At 41.0% G+C, this 14,482-nt stretch overlaps 1 protein-coding gene across 12 annotated transcripts in view; it reads left to right on the top strand.

Moving 5' to 3' along the window:
- The window catches only part of HERC1 (HECT and RLD domain containing E3 ubiquitin protein ligase family member 1), a 266,405-nt gene that overhangs the window by 133,370 nt on the left and 118,553 nt on the right, over positions 1-14,482 (top strand). For 11 of the 12 annotated variants that reach the window (XM_030576957.1, XM_030576956.1, XM_030576954.1 and 8 more), the window contains exons 26-34: positions 5,518-5,789; positions 6,645-6,860; positions 8,713-8,833; positions 9,135-9,372; positions 10,536-10,738; positions 12,663-12,818; positions 13,006-13,112; positions 13,356-13,466; positions 13,549-13,725. In XM_030576957.1, the coding sequence (XP_030432817.1) occupies positions 5,518-5,789; positions 6,645-6,860; positions 8,713-8,833; positions 9,135-9,372; positions 10,536-10,738; positions 12,663-12,818; positions 13,006-13,112; positions 13,356-13,466; positions 13,549-13,725 (1,601 nt within the window). The remainder of the gene's footprint in view (positions 1-5,517; positions 5,790-6,644; positions 6,861-8,712; positions 8,834-9,134; positions 9,373-10,535; positions 10,739-12,662; positions 12,819-13,005; positions 13,113-13,355; positions 13,467-13,548; positions 13,726-14,482) is intronic. The other variant, XM_030576953.1, reaches the window with a different exon arrangement.

The following is a 14,482-nucleotide window of genomic DNA, read 5'->3' as shown; positions in this document are numbered from 1 at the left end:
CGTTGAAGCTTGGGTGTAGAGGATCCAGCGCTGGTGATCCAGCGCTGGTCATCAGGTGTAAACACTCACCAGCGTTTTTCTTGACCTCCGTGGAATAAACAGGTATTCCAGCATACCAGAGGAAGCCTCTCTGGTAATCAAGCAGGTCTCCTTCCCCGCGGTTTGCAGGGGGGTTCGGGGAACGCGAGAGCAAACCGTGGGGAAGCAGGTCTCCTTCCCCGCGGTTTGCTCTCGCGTTCCCCTAGCCCCAGTGCAAGCAGATCTCCTTCCCCGCGGTTTGCAGGGGTGTTCGGGGAATGCGACAGCACACCGCGGGGAAGCAGGTCTCCTTCCCCGCGGTTTGCTCTCACGTTCCCCTAACCCCCGTGCAAGCAGATCTCCTTCCCCGCGGTTTGCAGGGGGGTTCGGGGAACGCGACAGCACACCGCGGGGAAGCAGGTCTCCTTCCCCGCGGTTTGCTCTCGCGTTCCCCTAACCCCCGTGCAAGCAGATCTCCTTCCCCGCGGTTTGCAGGGGGGTTCGGGGAACGCGACAGCACACCGCTGGGAAGGAGACCTGCTTGCAGGGGGGTTCAAAAAACACCGGAGCAAACCGCTGGGAAGGAGACCTGCTTGCACGGGGGTTCGGGGAACGCGATAACAAACCGCGGGGAAGGAGACCTGCTTGGGGGGGGGGGGGGATGTTCGGGGAACACTGGAGCAAACCGCGGGGAAGGAGACCTGCTTCCCCGCGGTTTGCTCTCGCGTTCCCCTAACCCCCCTTGAAGCCGCCCAACAGCGCTGCAGGGTGGCCACATCTAACACCACTTGCAGCGCTGGTTGCTGTAAGTGTGACCACTCTGCAGCGCTGGCCCTATACAGCTGTACTAATACAGCTGTAACAACCAGCGCTGCAAAATTGTAGATGTAGACATACCCTCAGATACCTTTAAGACAGCTTTCTGCCTTCCTGATCCTGGGTTGCTGCAGGAAGTTGGAGATGCCTTTAGTGTAACTTAGGCAGCTCAGGGGCGGCCTCTCGACATTAGAGTGGGGTACCCTGTGGGCCATAGCACTGTCTGGAATTTCTACAGTGCTGTGGCCTTGCCCCCAGCATGTCACCTCTTGGGTTTGCAAGGGAGGGCTCAAAAGGCAATCTCACGGTTGTTTTCAACAGTGTTTGTGCCAGCAGCATCCTTCCTGGGTCAGAATCAGGGATTTTAGAGTCTATTTACACCACTCTGGCACTTTTGCTTGTTGTAAAGGAGCTGGAGCAGAAGTGTGGGTCTCACCTGTAGTTTCCACATACAACTGAGATTAATACTCATCCTAATAGTGGTCACTTTTAGAGGTTCTGATAATCTACGAAGAATAATTATATCTGTCTATGCACCAGCCTGATGTCTCTTGTTCTCCTTACTTGTTTACACAACATGTCACCAGGTACCAAAAAGAAAATTAAAAATTGAGTTAGAAATTTCTGATAGTAGGCATCACAGAATAAATATCAGTAATTTTAATAATTGCATATAAGCCGTGTCTGCATTTAAATAATAAGGTTGTAACATACCCAGCAAAAGTTAAAACATTTAAAGATATCTTTTTAACTTTAAATGTTGCTGGTTTTCTCAAAGTGTTTCACAACCATAGTATTCCTGAAATTTAAAGCAACTTTTGATTATGATTTTATGTTGCCAACTATATTGGATGGCCAAGACATATGTCAAAGTTAGACTCAGGACTCACAGTTTGTCAGACCACTCTGTTTTATTAGCGTAGCGCTCCGCCAATAGCACCCAGATAATGTGAGTGGCCATGCAAGACCCAAACAGGCTTATTTATACAGATAAAAGAGCGTGAATTAGACAAAGGGACAAAGAAAGCAAAACTGTACAATTCACCTGGGGCACAGCATGCATATCCTACTTCCTTACTAAGGGCTTGTCTACATCAGAAAGTTGCAGCGCTGGTGAGGGAGTTACAGCGCTGCAACTTAGGAGGTGTACACATCTGCAGGGCACCACCAGCGCTGCAACTCCCTGTTTGCAGCGCTGGCCGTACTCCCGTTTTGTCTCGGGTGTAGAGGATCCAGCGCTGGTGATCCAGCGCTGGTAATCAAGTATAGACACTTACCAGCGCTTTTCTTGACCTCCGTGGAATAAGCAGGTATCCCAGCATACCTGAGGAAGCCTCTGGTAATCAAGCTGGTCTCCTTTCTCGGTTTGCTCTCTCGTTCCCTGAACCCCCGAGCAAGCAGGTCTCCTTCCCTGCGGTTTGCAGGGTGGTTCGGGGAACGCAAGAGCAAACCGCGGCGAAGCTGGTCTCCTTTCCCGGTTTGCTCTCTCGTTCCCCGAACCGCCGAGCAAGCGGTTCTCCTTCCCTGCAGTTTGCAGGGTGGTTCGGGGAACGCGAGAGCAAACCGCAGCGAAGCTGGTCTCCTTTCCCGGTTTGCTCTCTCGTTCCCCGAACCGCCGAGCAAGCGGTTCTCCTTCCCTGCGGTTTGCAGGGTGGTTCGGGGAACGCGAGAGCAAACCGCGGCGAAGCTGGTCTCCTTTCCCGGTTTGCTCTCTCGTTCCCCGAACCGCCGAGCAAGCGGTTCTCCTTCCCTGCGGTTTGCAGGGGGGTTCGGGGAACGCGAGAGCAAACCGCAGCGAAGCTGGTCTCCTTCCCCGGTTTGCTCTCGCGTTCCCCGAACCCCCCTTGAAGCCGCCCAACAGCGCTGCAGTGTGGCCACATCTAACACCACTTGCAGCGCTGGTTGCTGTAAGTGTGGCCACTCTGCAGCGCTGGCCCTATACAGCTGTACTAATACAGCTGTAACAACCAGCGCTGCAAAATTTTAGATGTAGACATGGCCTAACTCTTATCCATCTAAGGCTAATACTTCACCAATTGCCCTTAAACGGTGCAGTTGTTCTATGTTAATGTCTGTATTCCTGGCACCTGGATTGCAGCATTCCAACAATTTTGCTTAAAGGTACAGACAGCATTTCTTTAATCCTTTCTATTTTCACAATATAATTCATTCTACTTTCACACTAAGGGCTTGTCTACATCACAAAGTTGCAGCGCTGGTGAGGGGGTTACAGCGCTGCAACTTAGGAGGTGTACACATCTGCAGGGCATCACCAGCGCTGCAACTCCCTGTTTGCAGCGCTGGCCGTACTCCCGTTTTGTCTCAGGTGTAGAGGATCCAGCGCTGGTAATCAAGTGTAGACACTTACCAGCGCTTTTCTTGACCTCCGTGGAATAAGCAGGTATCCCAGCATACCTGAGGAAGCCTCTCTGGTAATCAAGCAGGTCTCCTTCCCCGCGGTTTGCTCCGGTGTTCTCCGAATCCCCCCCACAAGCGGGTCTCCTTCCCCGCGGTTTGCAGGGGGGTTCGGGGAACGCGAGAGCAAACTGCGGGGAAGCAGGTCTCCTTCCCCGGTTTGCTCTCGCGTTCCCCAAACCCCCGTGCAAGCAGGTCTCCTTCCCCGGTTTGCTCTCGCGTTCCCCGAACCCCTGAGCAAGCAGGTCTCCTTCCCTGCGGTTTGCAGGAGGGTTCGGGGAACGCGAGAGCAAACCGCGGGGAAGGAGACCTGCTTGCTCGGGGGTTCGGGGAACGCGAGAGCAAACCGCGGGGAAGCAGGTCTCCTTCCCCGGTTTGCTCTCGCGTTCTCCGAACCCCCCTTGAAGCCACCCAACAGCGCTGCAGTGTGGCCACATCTAACACCACTTGCAGCGCTGGTTGCTGTAAGTGTGGCCACTCTGCAGCGCTGGCCCTATACAGCTGTACTAATACAGCTGTAACAACCAGCGCTGCAAAATTTTAGATGTAGACATACCCATAGTAATGGTTCTTTTTGAAGCCATTTTGGTCTGTTATGTAAATAAGTATTTAGGCATGTCATGCAAATACTCATGAAAATTCTTTACAAAGGAGTAATTGGGACATATATAATAAATTCTCACAGTTCAATGCATTGGCCCATCAAATGTTTTCAAAATAAGTTGTGGCTAAACCATATTATGGACCACACTTGGAAAAGGAAATATTTGAAATCTAAGATGCAGTTGTGGTCAGTTGTGTATGTAAAAAATTGGATTGTTTTGAAAAGATTGAATTTTCTGATTTAGAATTTGTAGAACTGAGTTTTAAACCCCATCCCCTGCAAATAGCGTTTAAAACAGAAATGCTGGTGTGGTTTTGTCACAGTTGTGTTAATGCACAATTAACTTTATTTAGCAATAAGGTTATGACTGTTTAAATTATGCCTATGGTTCCAGGCCCACAAGAGACATTAATACTGTATGATGCCAAGGTAGCTTACTAAGTATAAACTAAACTTTTTAGACTTTTTAAAATAAGTGTATTAAATAAAATATAGGTTAGTAGCATTTTCTGGTTATCTCTCGTGTGTCTCCATTCATTGTCTGTCTGTATAGATTGTAAGCTCCTTGGAGTAGGAGCTGTTTTTTGTTTATATCTTGTATTGCACCAAGCTTACTAGTGACACAGCAAAAAAAGTAATAATAAAAAACTGACTACCAAAGCTAAAGTTATAGGGCTAAATGCCTGAGCAACTGTGACTTCATTTACTTAGTGGAATTGTACCCACTTTTGCCAGAGGGGCATTTCTCCCATAATCTTGTAAACTTTGTCTGCAATGGAAAATGGCACACTGCTGATGAGTACCAGGAACTTCTGCAAGACATATTTTAACTGCAAATGTAGACAAGGACCAGACAGCACTTTGCTGATCGTGGTTTGGTTTAAAATTAAATCATGTTTCACACTAACTCAGCTTTTTGCTGACACTTGTCTTCATTGGGTAAATATCCTAGTGTAAATGTAGTCGCACAGTTACTACAGGAAATATCAAGAAGTATTTCAAAGTGGATTTCATGAAATCAAAATTATAGTTTGGAGACATAACATATATGTAGTTATTTTATACATTTAAAATACACCACCCACTGACACACAATAATTCCAGAGTAAATGTTCTGTATAAGAGTGAAGTATTTTTGTTGGTTTACATGCCCTTCTTCACTCGTGTGTTTGGTAAATATTTAATCTGAAACAAGCTATAAACCACTGTGTAGTTTTGCCTATAGAAAAGATATAATAGTATGAGTAAAATAAAAGTCTTCTTTGAGAATCAGATCTTATAAGGAATATCTTAGGGTACAGTTTCTTTTGTTGCAGATCTTTCTTCACCACTGTTTGCCATTTAGCTGCATAGCGTTTTTATTCAGTGTTCTAGCTTTAAGCTAAATGGTTTGAGTGGCTTTGCCTTTTCTTTTTCTCCTGGGGCAGGGTGTTGCTGTAGTGCTTATAGGATATGTAGTAATAGAAACCTGGCCTTTCCTTTAGTTTATTATATTGCTGTCGTTTAACTGAGGTGCTTTGCTCTAATTTCTTAATGCATGGTATAATTAAACATAAATGCCCATTTACCACCTATTTGAACAGCAACAGCTCAGTCTTCACCTACTGTCAAAATGCAATTTTCTATTGAATTGGAATTTATGAAATTTTATATTTTATATTTAGGAGCAATGCACAGTCAAGTGGAACCTCTAAGTGACTCATGGGCTCGACTAAAACACAGCAGAGATTGGTTGTACAGCTCCTCTTGCTCATTTGTTGAATCTGATTTTGATCTTTCAAAATCCCTTGGAGTTCATACTTTGATTGAAAATGTTGTCAGTTTTGTAAGTGGAGATGTAGGAAACTCACCAGGTTTTAAGGAGCCAGAGGAGAGTATGTCCACTAGCCCCCAGGCTTCAATTATTGCAATGGAACAGCAGCAGCTGAGGGCCGAGGTAAGTTATAGTTACATTATTTTTATATTCCTTGTGTACTAAATCCATGTTATGGTTCTTTCCTTTAGAATGAATCAATGTGATGAGACTAACTCTTAAACTTCTGTTGGAAAATTTTTTGAACCACAAAGCATATTTTATTCATATTTCTTCCCTTCTTTGTTACAAACTTTAATTGAAACTGCTGCTTGTTTCAACATTTTTTAAATATATAATAGGCTGAACTTTAAGAGCATTCTTTTCACTTAACATGTTTGAGAGAAGAGAAAGATGTACTTTCTGGAATACATAAAAATATGTAAGAGCTTTTAAAATGCTGTTCTGTGAACTTGAAATATTTCAGACTTGAAGAAAATTATTTCAGGTGTGCTAAATTTATCAATGTTGAAAGTAGACAAGATATTTAAAACTTTCAGTGAAAGCCTGAAAACATTAAATCTTTGACTCTCTTTAAACTGTATCTGTCACTATACTGCTCCTGGAGTTCAAAACTTCTTAAGCATCATATTGGGCTGGTGGAGCTTAGGTTAGAAACATCTTAGCTATGACCTAGGGATCAGGAGGCATCAGGGTCAACAGCTCAGAATTTTTTCTTACAAAACCAACAAAAAAAAAATCCTACCTCAGGAAATTTAAATGTAAAAAACATAAGAGTTTTATCCCCATGATATATTATGCAAACAAAACTCTTCCATGATTTAATGGGCATGTTACTCACAGTTGACTACCTGCTATTTTATTTATGATTATCAATTCTTAAGATATTTTAATTATTAAATACTTCAATTAACAGTCCTTGTTATATAAAATCTATTAAGTGAAGTAAATCAGTTTTATTTCCTTTTTTTCTTTAAGCTTCGTTTGGAAGCACTTCATCAGATCCTAGTATTGCTGTCAGGGATGGAGGAGAAAGGTAGTGCCCCATTAATGGGAAGCCGTCAAGGGCCAGCATTTCAGTCTTCCTCACTGCTTACTTCTGTTAGACTACAGTTTCTAGCTGGATGCTTTGGCTTGAGCACTGTTGGACATGCAGGAGCCAAAGGGGAGAGTGTCCGATTGCATCACTATCAGGTATGAAAAGTACTTATACAGCTTGAAAAAATAGGTTCTTAAGCAAACTTTTTCATTTAATAAAGCTATTTTAATATACAGACACTTGTGATTCAGAAAGTTTTAATTTGAAAATGTTAATGACTCTTATTTTAGTCTGTATCGAAGCCAGTAGGAGAACAAACTAGAATTATGTTCACTTTAGGATATTCACTGTATATTTTATAACTTGAACAATATTTATTTGGAGCCCCAAGCTCTTCCTTATGTAGAAACCATTTTTAAGGAGGACAGTATTTTGTCTCCAATACAGTTTAAACCAATGACAAACATTAAGAGCACTCCTGTGAATTTTCGTATCTGATTGTCTCCAGCACCAAATACTAGAGGAAATTCGAACTTGGCCACAATGTTCTGTGGCTTGTCTGTATACCTTTTCCCCCTCCAGATTCTCTGTCTCCTGTGGTGCAAGCAGAAGTGTGGTTCAGCAATACCACCTTATTTCTTGCAATTCCAGATTTTAAAACTGATTTTTATTGCAGCAGCAAACAAGATTCCTTTCTTGTGCCCCCATCCTCACATTCTCTGCTGTTCCTTAGGGGGCTTAAATTTCCGGTACTTTGATCCCTGAATTGAGCCATTCATGAGGCTGCTCTGTTTGTTTCCCCTTTTCCAGTCATAGTAGAGCGGGCCAAATAAAGCAAGCCAAAAGGAAAGATGCTCTTCCTGTGAGGAGACCCCCAAAGGAACCACAGAAAGGGAGCTCTGCCATGATCACTTCCAGTTCAGTCTTTCGCTGTTCCAGGGGAAGGCACACAAAGTTTGGACAGCTTGTGGAGGGCTCTACTTTCCCCCCACATCACCCCCTCCCCATACACACCAGCTGAGACTCTTCTTGAGGTACATCTGCAAGGGTGGGTGAGTCTTTAGCTTTTGGGACTCAGAAAACCAGATCATCATCACTGATCAAAGATCTTCAGGGGTAAGCCTAAAATTGATCCCAAATCTCCCAGTGCAATCCATCACCTAAGAGGAAAACTCTAGAGCCATATTTCAGTTTCTTAAGTGGGTAGTTAAGTCATTTGGTAAGGAATCTAGAATGATGGCATCACTCTACTCTTCTCCTTCCCAAGAGAAAGATCTGGAATCTCTTAGGAATATCCCTGTACGCTTCCCCTCTAGATTGTATTTTATAGGATGAAGAGTGCTCTGATGGTATTGATCACAGGAGGTAAGACAGCATAGATATTGTGGAGCTTCAAACTTCTGCACATGCCCTTACCAAGTGCAAGAGATGCCCAAAACATCAAACCATTCTGGAGGAGGTTTCCTTCCGAATCTCTTCAGGCAATAGAGCTCTCTCCCTCCATGTGAAAGATCAAACAAACCTAACCTTTCACTGAAATACATGTAGACCAGTTCCTTGAATTCAGGAGAAAATGCTATTGTCTTCAAATAACAAAAGTGAAATTAATCTGTTTTAAACTGCATCCATGAGAAACGCCTATTGAGGAAGGTGTAGTCTCCACATAGTCAAATGAAACAAGAGGCTGTGTCATACAATTGGAGTGGTCAGTGAAATTCAGTTTAATACTACTAGACCTTCTTCTTCCTTGTATTACAATAGTAATAATTTGCACTTACATATCATTCTGTATCTGAGGATGATAAAAGCACTTTGTAAATATTAATGATTCATTTTTGTAAGATAGAGGAAGTATTACTGCTGTTTTACAGGTGAGGAAACTGAGACAGAACTCCAGGTCTCCAGAGCCCTAGTTCTGTGTTTTAACCACTAGTCTATGCTTCCTTTTCCAATAGTCGAGAAATTAAAATATGTATGATTATTACAGTACTTATTTGTTTGACTCAGGATGGTATCCGAGCAGCCAAGAGAAATATTCAGATTGAAATCCAAGTGGCTGTGCACAAGATTTACCAGCAATTATCTGTTACGTTGGAGAGAGCTCTGCAAGCAAATAAGCACCACATAGGTAAGTGGAGAACACGTTTGGGGAGGGAAGAGTGAATCATGTGAAGGGGTCACAATGGAACACCAAAAGGACCTGTACATTACATACAGTGGGATTACAAAAAATAAATGAAAGTTTGAAAAAAAAAAATCTACCTTACTGCTCATGCTGAATTTGTTGAGGGGATAAATAGTGGGCTTTCATTCTGGCACATTCCTCAAGGACTACATTTTTGTTGTTAAAGACCTAGCATTGTTTCAGAGTGATTTAAGTACTTTGATCCTAAAGAGGTTTTTTTGTTTGTTTTTTGTTTTAATTTTAGAAGCACAACAACGTCTCCTGTTAGTAACTGTCTTTGCTCTAAGTGCACACTATCAGCCTGTTGATGTCTCCTTGGCTATTTCCACTGGTCTGCTAAATGTACTATCACAGTTGTGTGGCACAGACACCATGCTGGGACAACCACTGCAATTATTGCCCAAAACTGGTATTTCTCAACTCAGCACTGCTTTGAAAGTGGCTAGTACAAGGTTACTTCAAATCCTTGCCATTACCACAGGGTAAGAATTGAAGACTTTTTTTTCTAGATGATAATCCACCTGTAGCTCTTTCAACATTTTTTTTTAAAACAACAAAATATTTTTTTCAAAAGAATGTCTACTTGATGGAAGAACAGTGTTCAGAAGCACACTCGCTTAAAAAAAAAAGAAAGACTTGACAAAAGTATTAACAAGTATTAATCAAATCAATGTGTACCCTTCCGATAAAATAGCATAACTGGCTGCTATGCAGGGATTTGAGTTTGGATTCAGTGTCCTGTGCCTGCAGGGGCTGCAAGCATGATCATCTTGTATCCTCCTCATTTTTCCCTGCTTGTTCTTGTCATGGTTCTCCTCACTCCAGCAGATGAGGCTTTATGTAGCTCTATATGGAGGTCATTTTTGCATAATCTCCTCCATTATTATTAGCAAGAGGGAGAGTCTACGCTTCTTCACGGGGTTTAACAGATTTCCCTGAGCGAAGCTAACATTTGCTGCTGGACCAGGGAACAAGGGACAAGCCTTGCTCTTACTGAGTTAATTTTAGTGCAGAACTAATTTAAAAAAAAAAAAGGGGGGAAAATAAGGGTTTCTGATTTTGATCAAGAGTATTAATATTCAGTATGTATCATTTTTATTTAAATGTTTATAAAGTGTAAACATTCAGCTGCCAAGTGTAAACTCAGTCATTAAGAAGTGCTGTTGAGGGGTCGTGGTGGTGATGTGATTTGCTCTAAATCAGGTGATGCGCTAAAGGGTTGATCCAGCACCCATTGAAGTCAATGGAAAGGCTCCCACTATGTTTAATGGTTATATGATTGAACTGTAATCATCTTAATTTCTTTAAACTGGGGTTCAGATCCTGGTTTGTCATAAGTGACAATGATTTGGCTGGTCTCATCTAATCCTCATTTGCCACGGCATGAAACATCAAGTAGTTTAACATCAGTGGCAGTTTTTGCTAAAATGAGACTGAGGACTGGAATATCAGAGTGCTAAAGTTAGTGGTGAGGTGCACTGCCAGAATGTGTAGGAAAGCAATTTGGGAAGTGCCCAACTACACTAGAACTGATTACAGCCCATGCTACGTTAGTGCCTCATTTTCATGTGCACCGAATGTGTCTTAAAATGATTTCTACGCGGAATAGCTCTGAAATGTTTTAATCTTTATATTTTTCACAAAGAACTTATGCTGATAAATTGAGTCCCAAAGTGGTCCAGTCTTTGCTGGATCTGCTATGCAGTCAGTTGAAGAACCTGTTATCACAAGCTGGTGTGATGCTTATGGCTTCCTTTGGAGAAGGTGAAGGTGAGGAAGATGAGGAGGAGGAAGAAGAAGAAAAGAAGTTAGATTCAAATGGAGATAATGAGAAGAAAGACTTCAGAGGTGCCATTTTTACACCATTTTTGTTATATTAGAATTAATCTTTTCTTTAAAAAAAAAAGGGGGGGGGGAAGGGGGTAGAGGGGAGACAATAAGAGCCTAACTCTCCACTATCTTGCCTTTTACGTGGTCTTTTCCACTTGTGCAGAATAGAATAAAATGCTACTGAATAAGAGTTCTCCACTTACACAAGTGTTACACCCACTTAGCGCATATGTAAAGGACTAAACAAGGTGCAAGGTGGTGGAGAATCAGGCCCATTTCCTCCATTTCCATATTTAGGAAGAGAATGGAATTGTTCCCCTCCAGAAAATAAGATTGTTATAGTAGTTGTGTTTTGCACGACTGTAATTTAAGGAGCCAAATTGCCCATAATATAGGCAGAAATCTCCTCTGGGTTCCACTCTGATTATCGCTCTCGCATAGTCCATACTTATTCCACATTCAGAATTTTTCTATAGCTATCAACTTATTTCATATTCTGCAGAGAGCTGCAGAGTGATTTGATGTGAAAAAACTTAACCTAACCTTTATATTCAAGGGTCTATAGTTGATCTTTAAGAAAAAAGCTCCTCTAGTATGAAAGTTATCAAATAATGTCTTGTCCCTTAAGGAACCCGTTTTGTATAATATGATATAAAAATACTTAATCTCTAGGGAAATTGTTTGTTTAAAAAAAAGGTTATGGAATTTAACTTATTTTTAGATGTGTGTTAGGTCATTTGACTACTCACAGGAGTTTTTGTTTTTTAAGTAGTAGTTTTGTACCTTATAGATCCGATAACATGGACTAGTACTGTTAGATGTGTTTTTAACATAGAAAACAATTTTAATGTTTACATTTTTAAGAGTCACCAACTAGTTAAGATAGTAGTATCATCTTTGGTAAAAGACAGGAAACAAAGGAGGTCTTAGTGTTTTGGATCAAAAATTCATTTAAAAGGAAAAAGCCTCTAAGACAATTGGTTACATTTTATGTATGACTACATTTATAAATGGCTAATAATGGATAATCAATTATTACAGATTGTTATAGAGGCCAATAGGTCAATAGATTGCTAATAATCGTGTTAAAACCACTCATAACACCTTCTACTCAAGTGTCTAACATGCTTAAAACACTTATTAATCATTTATAAATGCTTTGTAAGTATACCCTTAATATAAAATATGTCCAAATAATTAAACTGCTATATACAACTTGTAAATACTAAAAGTTTTGTGCCTGATTTTTAAGTAAGGTAGGTGTGCCATTGTTTGCACATACAGAGATCTGATTATGGTCATCTGTATGCGAAATACTCTGTGCAGTTATGGTAAATGTGCATATAACTGTATACCTAATGTATTTTTAAAAATAGTCTCTGTGTTCCATAAGGCACGTGTGGCTGATTTTGAGTACAGTAGAACCTCAGAGTTAGGAACACCAGAATTACCAGCTGACCATTCAACCACGTACCTCATTTGGAACCAGAAGTACACAGCCAGCAGCAGAGACCAAACAAAAAAAAAAGAGCAAATACAGTACTGGGTTAAATGTAAACTACTACAAAAATAAAGGGAAAGCAGCATTTTTCTTCTGCATAGTAAAGTTCTAAAGCTGTTTTTAAGTCAATGTTCAGTTGTAAACTTTTGAAAGAACAACCATAATGTTTTGTTCAGAGTTGCAAACGTTTCAGTTCAGATGCATGCTGAGGCACATTTTACAGCCTTACAGAATAGCCTGGAAGCTGAAGTTGGTGGCATTCTGGTGTGGGCTCTCACTGTTCTCAAAAACAAAGTAAGCCTGCAGTCCCAACTTAGTGTCTGTGAATTTTCTGACATTTTTCATGACCTAAATATTGTGTATATGTAGGTTGTTTACTGCAGGTATATCGATCAATTCATTGCTCAGAATTTTTAGCAGTAACTTTATTTAAATCTTCAGCTGCGCTCCGGAAGCAACATGCAGCAGAATTGCACCTGGGAGACTTTTTAGTCTTTCTACGAAGAGTTGTTTCGTCAAAGGCCATTCAGTCAAAAATGGCTTCTCCAAAATGGACAGAGGTGCTTCTTAATATTGCATCTCAAAAGTGTTGTTCAGGTATGATCTATTCAAAATGGATTCTCTCTGTGTCTGTATTTATATGTATGCGTGTGGTATTTCTAACATGTATGTTACACTTATTCAGTGCTCGGCTAAAAAAATTAATTGATTTTTAGTAAATTTTTATTGTAGTTTTGCTCAGCATGTTTTAGTGGTTGTTAGTAACACACTTTTCCTCTTGAAGGAGTACCCCTAGTGGGCAACCTAAGGACCAGACTCCTTGCACTTCATGTACTAGAAGCTGTGTTGCCTGCTTGTGAATCTGGTGTTGAAGATGATCAGATGGCTCAGGTTTATATATTTTTAAATAAACTTTTTAAGTTGTTTTCTGCAGCAAATCTCATACAATAAACATTTAAATTAAGCAGTGCTTGTTAGAATTTTGGCCACCCAATTCTCACTGTATTTACTTATCTATGAATACTCACTACAGATCTTAAACTAGTTACAAAGTAAACCAAAATAGTTTAAACATATTATTTGTTTTCACAAGTTTGGGATTAAAATGATCTGAAGTATGCTCTAATACAACAGGTTGTTGAACGGTTGTTCTCACTTCTGTCTGACTGCATGTGGGAGACACCGATAGCTCAGGCTAAATATGCAATTCAGATAAAAGAGAGAGAACAAGAAATGAAGCTGCAGGTAATAGTCCTTTTTATAATTTTCATTAGATACTTCTGAGTTATATAATTATGAGGTGTTTATTTTGTTCCATTTCTGATAGAAGCAGGGAGAATCTGAAGAAGAGGATGAGAATCTTCCTATACAGGAAGTGTCCTTTGATCCTGAGAAAGCTCAGTGCTGCATTGTGGAGAGTGGGCAGATTTTAACTCATGGCAGTGGAGGTAAAGGATACGGACTAGCATCCGCAGGAGTCACTTCTGGGTGTTATCAGTGGAAGGTATATGGAATAAAATGCATTACTTTTATTCTGTCTTCAGTTTTCTTTCTTTGCTTCAGAAAAATACTGTTTTATAAATAAATATTCAAGAACATACTGTACTACAGAAGAAGCAAAACCTAGTGATTAAAGGACTATTCTCTATCCAAAATAAACTGCACAATGCTGTATTTTGAGTGCTCCTGTTTATGGTGTCACTGGAGCAGATCTCTTAGTTGCTGCGTCAAACCAAGAACTGATGGCTATGAAGTCCTCTGTTTTTTTCGTTGTTGATGGTGATTTCCTTTTAAATCCTCAGTCAGTATAAAAGTCATCAATTTAAAACAGCCTTGCAAACAGCCTGCTTCCCCACGGCAAGTAATTTTTTTAGTTCTTTTTGGGTGTGGGGGAGCAGTGGGGAAGGTTGAATTTTTCCTTTTTTTTTATTTATCATCAATCAATTATAGTAAAAGGGGGAGTAGATCTTGTACCTGGCCTAGTAAATTTTCATGGCTTTTTTGCAAAACTCTCTCTTATATAAATCCCATTTTTAGGGTAATTAGACCAAATGTCTTGAAATTGTATTTTGGAGTAAGGCTAGAATTTGGGGTTTCGAATGTGGCTCTATCCCCTTTCTCCCAGATTTATCTTCTTTGAAAGTCAAGACCTTTGTGGCAGCCACAGCAAAGTTGGATTATCCATTCTTTGCTCTTGCCAAAATCTTGTCCAAAAATCACCTGCTCAGAAAAGAAAATGGTCCGTTAAACCAGTCTGGGCC

This window comes from Gopherus evgoodei, chromosome 10, assembly GCF_007399415.2.
Source record: "Gopherus evgoodei ecotype Sinaloan lineage chromosome 10, rGopEvg1_v1.p, whole genome shotgun sequence".
Classification (NCBI taxonomy): domain Eukaryota; kingdom Metazoa; phylum Chordata; order Testudines; family Testudinidae; genus Gopherus; species Gopherus evgoodei.
This window is presented reverse-complemented; position numbering and strand designations above follow the sequence as displayed.